This window comes from Lytechinus pictus, chromosome 17 (assembly GCF_037042905.1).
Source record: "Lytechinus pictus isolate F3 Inbred chromosome 17, Lp3.0, whole genome shotgun sequence".
NCBI classification, from domain to species: Eukaryota; Metazoa; Echinodermata; class Echinoidea; order Temnopleuroida; family Toxopneustidae; genus Lytechinus; species Lytechinus pictus.
The window spans coordinates 28,737,126-28,749,173 of NC_087261.1; the positions used below are offsets into that span (position 1 = coordinate 28,737,126).

General features: G+C 35.0%; 1 protein-coding gene across 1 annotated transcript in view; it reads right to left on the minus strand.

Moving 5' to 3' along the window:
* Positions 1-4,376: 4,376 nt before the first annotated feature.
* Positions 4,377-12,048, minus strand: part of LOC129280894 (sodium-coupled monocarboxylate transporter 1-like) — a 28,675-nt gene continuing 21,003 nt past the window's right edge. Inside the window, exons 11-15 of the mRNA XM_054916887.2 lie at positions 11,406-11,492; positions 10,035-10,306; positions 9,357-9,457; positions 7,828-7,952; positions 4,377-7,394 (exon numbers count right to left, since the gene is read on the minus strand). Coding sequence (XP_054772862.2) covers positions 7,278-7,394; positions 7,828-7,952; positions 9,357-9,457; positions 10,035-10,306; positions 11,406-11,492 — 702 coding nt within the window. The 3' untranslated portion in view covers positions 4,377-7,277. The remainder of the gene's footprint in view (positions 7,395-7,827; positions 7,953-9,356; positions 9,458-10,034; positions 10,307-11,405; positions 11,493-12,048) is intronic.

A 12,048-nucleotide genomic window follows, 5' to 3' on the forward strand; every position in this document is an offset into this window, starting at 1 on the left:
CGGCACCTGTGTTCGATTGCAAAACTCCATCGCCCAATCATACAACGTCCCGACAGTTTAATGTCTCATTGTATACCATATTGTTTCAAAATGCTTCGTTATAATTGTTGTGCTCAGTTTATGTGAAAATAGCTTCCTTTTCCCCCTTTTCGACCACTTCTCTCCCTCGCACACAGACGCCCCTATACTGAAATGTCTTTTATACCATGTCGGGGTCCTAAATTCTAAGTTTAAGTCATATTTTTGCTCGGTCGCTACGCCACCTCCCATATTAAGGGATGCCCTCAAATACGTCCGCCATGGTTTCCATCCCTATCTTATATACAGAAAATTGAATTTTCATGAATAATGATGAAAAAGAAACCTTACCGTGAAAGACATAATTATATCCTTTTTCTTCGGTCGAGTGCTTCACTCACTCGTCTTGTACACCCCGTAGTATCATTGCATGAGTTTATATTTTTCTATGTGAATTTCTGTCATTTCAGGTTATCATTGTAGTATTCAATTGAAGCCCCTCTCAGTATGGTATTTACTTTCTATGATCTATTTTTGTTTTTACTGCATGAACCACTATAAGAGTTTATTTGATGACTATTGATTGCTTGTCTTGTATGATTCGTTATATTATACATTTTGCTTTGGTGCAATCTTAATTTGGTTCTTTTCTTGAAAAGTTTGGTTTACATAATTCAGGTTTCACGTTGAAATTTGATTTTTTTTTTTTTAAATAAAAACGTTGAACTGTTTGCTCGCTTGTTTCGCTCGCTGTCAACTTTTTATACATTTTTGCCCCATACGCCATCGTGCCCCTCAAAACTTTCGGCCCATTACGCCACTGATATATTGCCCCTTTTCTATGTTTTCATCCCGAAATCCCGAATGTTCAGACACAATCGTCGCTGATTTCCATGCAGGCCTTGTCTGCTGGCCTTGGAGTATACATGAAATTCTTTTGTTAGAGACGCTTTTCCGGTAATGAGACCTAAAGTAAATTTGAAGAAATACTTTGGCACACATGAAGTTCACGGACTGGCTCAGCGGAGCGGGGAAACTTAGGCAGGGGGCGAGGCCCGGGGACCGAGTGCTAATACGGAAAGCAAACTCGCACGCCCCCAATCAATATTCAGGCGTGAAGGTGTCATAATTTTATTCTTTGGCTCGCCTTGTGTTCCCGAATTAACACTTGTTACGGGAATGAGAATTCAGGTTAATAACTTGATTAGCAACAAAGAGGTGGGTTTGAAGTCAGTAATCACTTTATTTTTTGCCTCTGTATTCCGATTGGAAAATTGTGATGTCACGTAGACATCGCTTACCACATCTATTATATTTGCCGTTGTTTGAATTTCACCCCCTCCCCCTTTCAATCATTCTCCCTGTACTGTCTCCTCTTTTCTTTCGGTCTATCTTTTTCTCTCTCTTTCATTCTCTCTTTTCATCTTTCTCATTGTCTCTCTGTTCCTTTTTCTGTCTCATTCTATGCGTGGCTCTTTTATTTGTCTCCCTATGTTCACTCTCTCAGGCTCGCTGTTTACTCCACCCCCCCCCCCCCCATTCTATCCTATCATCAGTCCCACTTTCTTTCTCCAATCACCAGTCAGAACTTTCTATATCTCTTTCATCTGTTCTATCAATTTCTCACTCAACATCAAATTATGTATTGGAAATTCCCGTCTCCCCTGACCTGAACTCAAAATTATCTTGCCCATTCCCATGGTGAATGGTGACGATGGTGATGATGATGACGATGATGGTAATGTTGATAATGATGGTGATGATGATGATGATGGTGATGATGGTGATGGTGATGATGATGATGATGATGGTGATGGTGATGATGATGGTGATGATGATGAAGATGATGATAATAATGTTGATGGTGATGATGATGACGATGATAATGATGATAGTGATGATGATGACGATGGTGGTGGTGGTGATGATGATGGTGATGATAATGATGAAAATGATTATGGTGATGATGATGATGATGGTGATGATGGTGCTGGTGATGATGATGAAGAATATGATTTTGATGATGATATTGATGATTGTGATTTTGATGATGGAGTTGACGAGGATGATGATTATGATGATGATGATGGTGGTGCTGGTGATAATGGTGATGATGGTGATGATGATGATGATGGTGATGATGGTGCTGGTGATGATGATGATTATGATTTTGATGATGATGTTGATGATTGTGATTTTGATGATGATCACGATGATGATGATGATTATGATGATGACGGTGATGATGATGATGTTGATTATGATTTTGATGATGATCGCGAAGGTGATGATGATGAAATAATATTGATGATGATGATGACAATACCATCATCACCATCCACGTCATCATCACATGCTCATCATCATCATCACTACTACTGCATTCACCATAACCATCGTATTATCATATTTCGTCATTATTATCATATTTCGTCATTATTCAATCCGATCTGCACCTCATCCGGTTAATCCTAATTCGATATAAATTTGCAAACGTTTCTTCAATTCTTAAAGAAAAAAATAATATCAGGTGTAGTTTTATTGCTTTTCCAGTAATTTTGTTATTCTCTGATAAAAGGGCGTTGATTTGTTGTATTATATACGTAATATAATTGCACGAAATTGTCATATCTACATCAATATCACAGGAATTTTAACAAAATAATGTTTAATATCATAATATCATGAAATAGGCTTTCGAGCTTTCGTGATTCAACATGCTAGCCTGCTGTTTTTAATGCTACTGTATGTTGCGGTGACTTGCCAAATAAAATCAATCAATCAAAATCACAGCTTCTTCAATGAACTAGATCTTTTTATAAAATACAAAAAGCGCTGGTACAAAATATTTTACAATAATCTCTAACGGTTTAATATCATATCATGAGATTCACAGCCTTTTTAATGGACTACTGGTAGACCCTTTTTAATACAAAATGCACTGGTTCACTATATTTCACAATAATCTTATTATATACTACCGCTATACATATAATCATAAAATCAAATCTACTTTAATCCACTTCCAATTCTTGGAATAAAAACGCACTGGTTCAAAACCATGTACAATATAATCTTATCATATAGCAGGGCCCGCTGGGAGAACAGTTTTCGGAACTGAAGCGGCTACCCTGGGTAAATATACCGCTATTATTATTATTATTATATAGTTTTTATAAAAGAATGATTTGATTTCTATTAAAATGCATTTCTTAGTTACCTTACACAATTGCCTTTTCCAGTTTCTCCACTTTCTGACAGTCCTTTGATCTCTTTTTCTCTTTTTTTTTCATTTTCGGGGTAGTCCTTTTTTTTTCATAGCCTGCCTATGGAGCATATTGACAAGAATTTGAATTTTCGTTGGAATATCAATATTTATATGATGTATTTAGAAAAAGGGTAACTTGAAGTCGCTGATCTATATTAAAAAACAAATTACAAATCTGCTTTATATAAAATTATGTAATCCCTAAATGAGTATGATGGGTTTAACCATTATCTGTCGAATGACCTTGGCCATTGTGTGCTTGTCATACAATTCGATATCTATTAGGATTAATTTCTTCTTTCGAACAAAACTCGATTACAAGAAAGGTCAGGAGAGATCAGGAATGCGACGATCATTTCTTGAATTCTTTGAAAATAGCTAGTTAAACGCAGCAATTTATCGGCCTTAGCGAAACAAAGAGCTTGCATCATTATGGTACTGTAAATCGATTGTGTGATTCAAATGTCACACCAATATAACGTTGGAGGCTTTTATTACCCTTTCAAATTCTTAATTTTCTCTTTACTATTGGAAACAATTATCGATGTCGTAAAAAAGTTAAATATCAAAATGACTCACGTTCATGAATACTACAAAGAGTCGTTATGCCATCTTTTATTTAAACTTCGAAGTTAATACCCCAAACTTCTTTGAAACTCTGGATGCCGATGTTGATCTCCTTCAAAAAATGATGACGGATGAAACGTTATCAGACAATTTATGCTGCTGCAGTAGGTTGTTGAGAAAGGATGGAATGTCTAATTTAATGATTACAAACCTTCAAATCTGTTCATTAAAGGGGTTGTATAAAACATTCTGCAAAAAAACACAAAAAGAACAAAAACCCAACCACACACGCAGTTTCCATGAAAATTACAATGTCCGAGGCACTGATAAGTTAGGAATGAGTACACCATCGATCACTAAAATGAAAAGGCAGCCTTCATTTGGTAAATCCAAACGTGGTAATTCTCATCTATTTATGTATTTTTCATGTATTTGTTTATTCATTCATTTATCCATCCATTCATTCAATTAGTTAGTTACCTCATTCTCATTCGTTTATCTATTGTTTTGTTTATTTCGTAATCAATCAATTCATTCATTTATTTATCTATATCATATACCTGTCTCTATTTCTTTCTTTAGATTTATTTGCTGATTCGTTTAATCAATTATTTACCTACTCGTTCATTTATCTATCTTTTTTTATTTATTTATTTACTTACTTACTTATTTATTTATTCCTTTAATACTACAGGGTTGACCTGTTCAGTTTTGAAAGACTGCTTTACAAAGGCGCTGTTCGACGGTGACTATCTCTCTGTTGGTTTTGTCTCTTCGTTTTCTTAATTTTCATCATTTTCGTAACGGCATTTTAATTTTTTCACCTGTGCTTAAGTTTTGTGCGTAATTTTGTATTATATATTATTCAATTCTATAATTTGGGTAATTATTTATTATATGTTATACATTATTTTGTTTACCAACAGCCAGAATATGATTTTCATGCCAGTGTAATTCATTTTATATGAGCATGACAATAAAGTTTGAATATCTGAATATCTGAACATTCAACATGACAATACAGAGTAAGGTATTAATTATTAATTCATTCATTCATTCGTTCGTTCATTTATTCATTCCTTCATTCATTCATTCAATATGTCAATTATCCTTTCATTTATTAACTATCCTTTCACATAAGATAATTGATAAAAAACTTAGTGCTGATTTGGCTAATTGCATCGAATGGATGTCTGACAACAAGCTTAGTTTACACGTTGGGAAAACGGAAAGCATTTTATTTTGTTCTAAACGAAAGTTAAGATATACACACGATTTCAAGGTTTCATATAATAATCAGGTAATTGAAAGAAAAGATTCAGTAAGATATTTGGGAATTAATTTAACAAGTAACCTATCATGGACGGGTCTGGTAGACTCAATCGCCAAAAAGGCTAATTCACGCTTGAAATTTTTGTATAGATATCAAACCTGTTTGAATATGAAGTCTAGACGTATTTTATGCTTTGCATTAATACAATGTTTATTCGACTATGCTAATGCGGCTTGGTACGGTAGTCTGGGTGTTACGGATAAGAAAAAGCTAAGAATAATTCAAAATAAAATTGTGAGATATATAAATGTTTTAGGACCAAGAGCACATGTCGGATATAATGAACTTGAAAAGGCAGGATAACTTCATGTAGATCACAGGTCACAACAATTAGTATTACACCACGTGCATAAAATATTCTATTCGGATAAATTAGATCATTATATAGCAAATAATTTCACCCGGGTATCAAATATCCATAGGTACGATACTCGAAATAGTAATTTTAATTTCGTATTACCAAAACGTGAAGGACATATTGGAAACACTTTTTATTTTAATGGCATCCAATCTTGGAATGCTCTTCCTGATAAAATAAAAGCCGTTAAATTCTTTTGTCAATTTAAGAGTGCATTAAAAAATCACCTAAAACTGGAAACTGCCCGAGAACAGCATTACCAGTAAAATAACACATTTTGTACAGTTGGTTTCTAGTATTGTAGATAATGTATACATTAGGGTATGTTAAAATATAATCTTGTTTTACATATTAGGAAGATTATTGTTTGCTTCAGATGTTTGCAAATTATATGACTGATGGATATGTTTGTATGTATTTTATTTTTTTTCCCCAATATTCCAGTACTTGTCGTAGTTTATATTTTTTGTTACAATATGTTAATGTTTTATACTAACTATAGGACCCCATTGGAAATAAGCCTTTCGGCTTTCATGGGCTATCCTGTCAAGGTATTTCCTCAATTTCATTGTAACCTCCTGTGATATTCTTGACGAATAAAATCAATCAATCAATCAATCATAAGCAACGTGTCTTCCTCTGTAGCTAAAGGAATTCGAATACTATGTAAACTAAAAAAAATCTTACCAGAGAAATCTCTTGTTATGATATATAATACATTGATTTTACCATATATTCACTACTGTAACCTCATTTGGGGGAATAGCTGCAAGACAAGGCTTAATCATATACTTTTATTGCAAAAGAAAGCGGTTAGAATTAGTTCAAAATCTGCATATCTTTCACATATAGACCCTCTTTTTTATCGTCTGAAAATATTTAAGATAAATGATATTAATACTTTACAAATAGCACTGTTTATGTATAGATATAATTACGACATGCTTCCTCCAGTATTCACGGATTTATTTTCATATAATAACAATTTACACTCATATCCAACAAGAACATGCAATAATATTCACTTGAAAAATCCCAGGACACTATTTGCACATAAAACACTAAGACATCATGGACCTGATATTTGGAATGCATTGCCAGATTCACTCAAGCTGCCAAGATCATTTTATTCCTTTAAACGAACTATAAAAGAATTGCAATTAAACCAATACCTAACAAATAAAAAAAAAGAAAATCATTACCATTGTTATCATTATTTTAATTAGACATTTGACTTTTATCTAGAACATGTATAAATTAAAAATCAAACAACAAAACGTGTTATTTTCTAAAATTCCATGCTAAGGACCAAGCATCTCCCTTGCCCACCCCCCCCCCAGTCCCTCATGCACTTGCACGTTTAATGACAATATATATTAATTATTTTGGCTATTTTCCAGGGCTGTTACGTTTTCAAGCTTTGCTTTTGTGACGACCCTTGCAACCATCCTATTTATTGTGTAACAGAAAATACCACTTCATATTTTTCATTTATGTAAGATATATTTGATGATTTATATACAAAACTATTGTTCATTATCTTGATGTCAAATTTCAGATATGTATTTTCATCCAGAGTTTTGTTATGAAAAATGTTGCAAAAACCAATAAAAGAAAAAATGAAATGAAATTCCTTTACTCCGAGAAGACATGATGATATCAATGGAGTTTGAGTATCCTGAACTATATCGAGAGGGGGCGCTATGTCACATATTTACACATCACATTTTCATCTACACGATCTCCTCGATGATCTCGTCTTCGGGCTTTCGGTCGACCTGTATCCCATTCTTCACAAGGTTCTGATTAGCTTTCATTTCTTTCTCGATCACGCCATCGTACTCAATTTCCTGTTGAAATGACAATGGATTACACAAATCATGGACTTAGGAGGACAAACAAAGTTTATGTTGGGAACTTGAAGAATTGTTGGTTCAATTCTGCAATGTCGGGCAATTAACCGGTGCACCGCACCCTAAAACTTGTGAAAAATGTAATCGAGAAAATTAACATAAATATTATTATAATTTGCCACTGAATTCTCGAAAAACCTATGTTAGAATATACGGCATTTATTTAGCGCCAGACTTTTTGTGTTAAAAAAACATTCAACCTGCTCAAGGGAGAAAATTATTACAAGCAGTTGAATGTCAGGTGAATATTTTTGTTCTCGCTTGATGTTTTGAAGTGCTCCACAATGTGCAAGGCCATGGATTCTTGGACGGTTTTTTTTTTTAGAGCCCGTTGTTGGCCCGAAGGTGAGGAAAATTGTTGATTTTTCACCTTGATAAAATCCGTGCCCACCCCACATCGTAATGGGCTCTTCCACTTCTCGGGCAAGCAGCAGTACATCGTATCAACCACTGGGCAAATCAAACGAGGATCAATATCCTTTGGGTCCGTAGCACCTACACAGTAAAAAAAAATAGCACATTGTTTAAGCCTGTCACTCTAACAACAAATTGTTTAAACTGTTTCGTAATTGCTTAATCTTTTTAAACAACTTGTTTAAAAAGTTCAAAAAGTTGTTTAAAAAGTTTGAATAGTAGTTGTTAGAGTGACGGGCTTAAACAACGTGCTTAAAACATGTTAAAATTGTAAACAGAATGTATTTAACGTATGAGACAGATATACAAAAAGATATTATCCTTTAAAGATAAATAAAAGGAGTTGAAGTCAACACTGATCTCATGAGAAAGTCTCAAAAAACCAAGGTTAACTGTAACTTTGTGAAATCATGAAATCAGTGCTGAATACCGAACACACTGAAGATCGCCAGCACGGATAAGCACACGTGGGACAGTATAGTCCTATGATTACTTATTGGAAAAACACCCGACAAAATAATGGCTGAAATGTCATGCTTTATTTTGCCAGTTGCTAAGCAATTACACAATTTCTTGCAGAATCATTTGGCACATATATATTTTTTAAATTCATAGGCCCGTATTCTGAAGTCGGGTTTAAGTTAAACTAAGGTTTAAAACTGTGGTTTAAGTATGGACAGCCAATTGTTACATAAATCACTATAAGTAGAGATATAATATTTCAGCTCACTTGGCTCTCAAATCATTCATAATTGCGTAGGAAGTATGAATAAATGATTGTCTTCACCATCGATGAATCAGGAAAGAGCACAGTAAACATACGAAACATACAACTTATTTAAAAATTTGACACCTTTGGCTTCCCATAATTTTAGCACAGAGTTAGACCATGGTCTGAGTTAAACCTGACTTCAGAATACGGGCCATGATATACAGACACTTAGGTAGTCAATTTATTGGATTCTGTATGAACTCATTTTGAAATCTGTAACATAACATGCATCTATGTTTTTAAAACAATTGCTAAAAAAATCAGAGAGCTAATAACTGAGCCTTGATAACAATTTAACCAATTAGAAACCCCGATCTGCGTAGCTCGTGAATGAGCATGGCTCGACCTATTAGAGACTACATAACTTAACTTTGATTTCGACTGAGCATAATTTGACCAATCAGAACCCTTGTTCTGAATATCTTGTGAGTAAGCACGACAAGACTAATCACAGACCCGATAACAAAATCTTGACGGAGACTGAACGCCATTTTACCAGCCATAAACCTCGATCCGAGTTCTTGTAATTCAGAGCATGCATGGCTCGATCAATCAGACCCTGCGAACTTATCCTTGAATTCGACTTAACACAATATGACCAATCAGAAACCTCGATGTATTGTGATTAAGCATGGCTCGACCAATCAGAGACCTGGTAACGTATCCTTGATTGCGACTGAACACAAACTGACCAATGAGAGGCTAGAACTCACCTGTTAGGAAGCTAATGAGGAGAGCTGCAAAGACGGTAACCAGCCAGGAGGCGGAAGCATACCATGTATAGGAGAGCTTGTAAAGAGCTGCAATTGCAGGTCTGTAAAAGATAAGAAAAATGAATAACCAAATACGACACACCCCGCGACACACTAGTGACAAAGAAAACAAACGGCTGAAATAAGAATAATTAATTTCACTTTGTTTTATTTCCTAAAACTCAGTGCATGCATCTGTACTGTACACGCTAAAAAATATTGGGTAAAAATGCTCCATGAGGGTAATTATGTGTCCAACCAACGTTGGGCATTTGTTTTGGGCATTTTTATTTATCCAGTGTGATGAAAATTTTGCTCATTCTAAAGTAATTGCTGCTTTTCTTTTTTTTAACCTTACTGGACAATATGCTTCCCGCATTGGGTAAAATGCTGCCCCAAATTGGTTAGACAAATTGGTTAGGGGTACACCTGTGCCCCTATACCCTTGTCATGTCGTGGTAAATATTTTACCCAATATTCTTTTACAGTGTACATGAAATAAAACATGAGTTATTCATTTGACATTCATTAGAATGCATGAAAACAACACAAAGCAACAAGAAACCGGCACTATAAATGACACATTTTGCAACTTTAGAAAACTTAAATACTTCGTCACCCATCGAAAAGCAAACGTACCTCTCGTCAACAGAAAGAGCGGGATCGTCCGATGTCACCGCCAAATCGACTGTAGTAGCGCCATCTAGCGTCGGCTTGGTGAAATTGGACACAACGTCATTAAGTAAATGAGCGTTATATGCAGTAGAGTTGTAGAGATTCAATGTGTCATTATACAGGACACACCCAGAAGTTGAAAAAGGAGGGGCGGGGTAAGGAGAGTGGTACACCTGTGCCCCTATACCAATCCAGAAAGAGAACACCAGACCGATCAGAGTTCCGCAAAAGGCCCCCTGAAAAAAAAGAGAACTTGGACGAATGAAGACCTTGTGTTGATGCATGCAAACCAAAATTATACATTATTATCTTGGAATCACAAAAGCACTGGAATAAGTTTGGTATTTTTTTTCCTTCCTAGTTATTATATTTAAAATAGATAATAATTCAATTTTCATTTGCATTCGAAACAGCTTTACGATAATTTTCATACTTTTTCAAATAGCTCTATGTTGAAACATATTCCTTCGAACTTATTTAAAAAAAACACAACAAATTCAGCCTAACGAGTCGATGGCAAAAATTCAAAAGACATGATTTCAGATACGGCGCTCTCATTTTGGGCATTTTTCTGACCTTAATGTTCATAGGGATTCCAAAAGACAATGCAACTGAAAGGTAATCTCGATAAGATCATATATATCCCTCCTGGAAAGAATACAGTGTAATACCGTGTGATCACAGTGTGTTCACAGTGTGAATTATGTGAAATGATTATTCAAACTGTTGTGCTTAAATTTAACAGTGTGAAGATATTTTCACACTGTGGATACCTCAACAGTGTGACTGTTCACAGCGTGTTCACATGGTCGACTATGTGAATATGTGATTCACAATGTTGAAATGCTCGAATTTAAGTGTGAAGGTGATTTCACAATATGTTCCACATTGTGGCACACACTGTGGGATACTGTGTTAATTCCAGTAGGGATGCCGAAATCATCGTGTAGGAACTTCCCCTCGGCAGTGGAGAAAATGCAGATTACGTTTACAACAGATGATAGGGCTCCAAAAGAAAATCATTTTCTAATAGTGTTTTGATTTGCTTTTGACTTGATTTGACTAGACTTAATTTGACATTTATTGATTTAAGTTGATTAGATTCGATTTGATTTCATTTCAATTCATTCGAATTTATTTGACTTAATTTGACCTGGCTAGACTTGACCTGATTGATTTGATTCGATTTGACTTTACTGACCTGACCTGACTGGACTTCGTTTGCTTTGTTTCGACTTATTTTCCTTTTATTTGATTTGATTGCTTTGATTATTTTGATGTGCTTGCTTCGAATTGATTTGATTTGATTTGATATGATTTACCGTTGATATATACCTTTGAATTTGTCCATGGGAAGAACATTCCCACACTGAATAGTCCTAAGGTTGGACCGCCGAACATACTAAAGAAATTCAGCACGGTCTGAAATAAAAGGCCGAAAAGTAAATGAGATGATTTATACAAATATAAGTACGATATAACGATATTAATTTTTGTACGAAATGAAGATGGTGCAAATAAATGGCAAGTAATGAAAAATGAAATAGAAATGAAAACTGCCCCCATAATAATTATAATATATAGTTCATGGAATGGGCCAACGTGCCTAACGCCCCTCCCCCCAATATCAATGTGTGAAGTCATGGTCGCGACCAAGGGAACTTTTTCATGAAAGGACTTGTCTGACGTTTTCATCCACAAATCCAGTTTTATCCGATAGTTACCATAGTAACATTGCGTCTCAGCCAATCAAAATCAAGGAAAGTTGTATGATCCTACAAACTTGTCAGATGAAAACCAGGGGAGCGTTTCATCAACATTTTTGTCCGACAAGTTGTCAGATCTGACATCTTTCCTTGATTCTGATTGGCTGAGAGGAATTGTTAACATGGTAATTGTCGGATAAAACAGAACTTGTCGGACAAAGTCCCTTCATGAAACGCTCCCCAGAACTTTCTCGTCTTTAAAGGGATGGTCC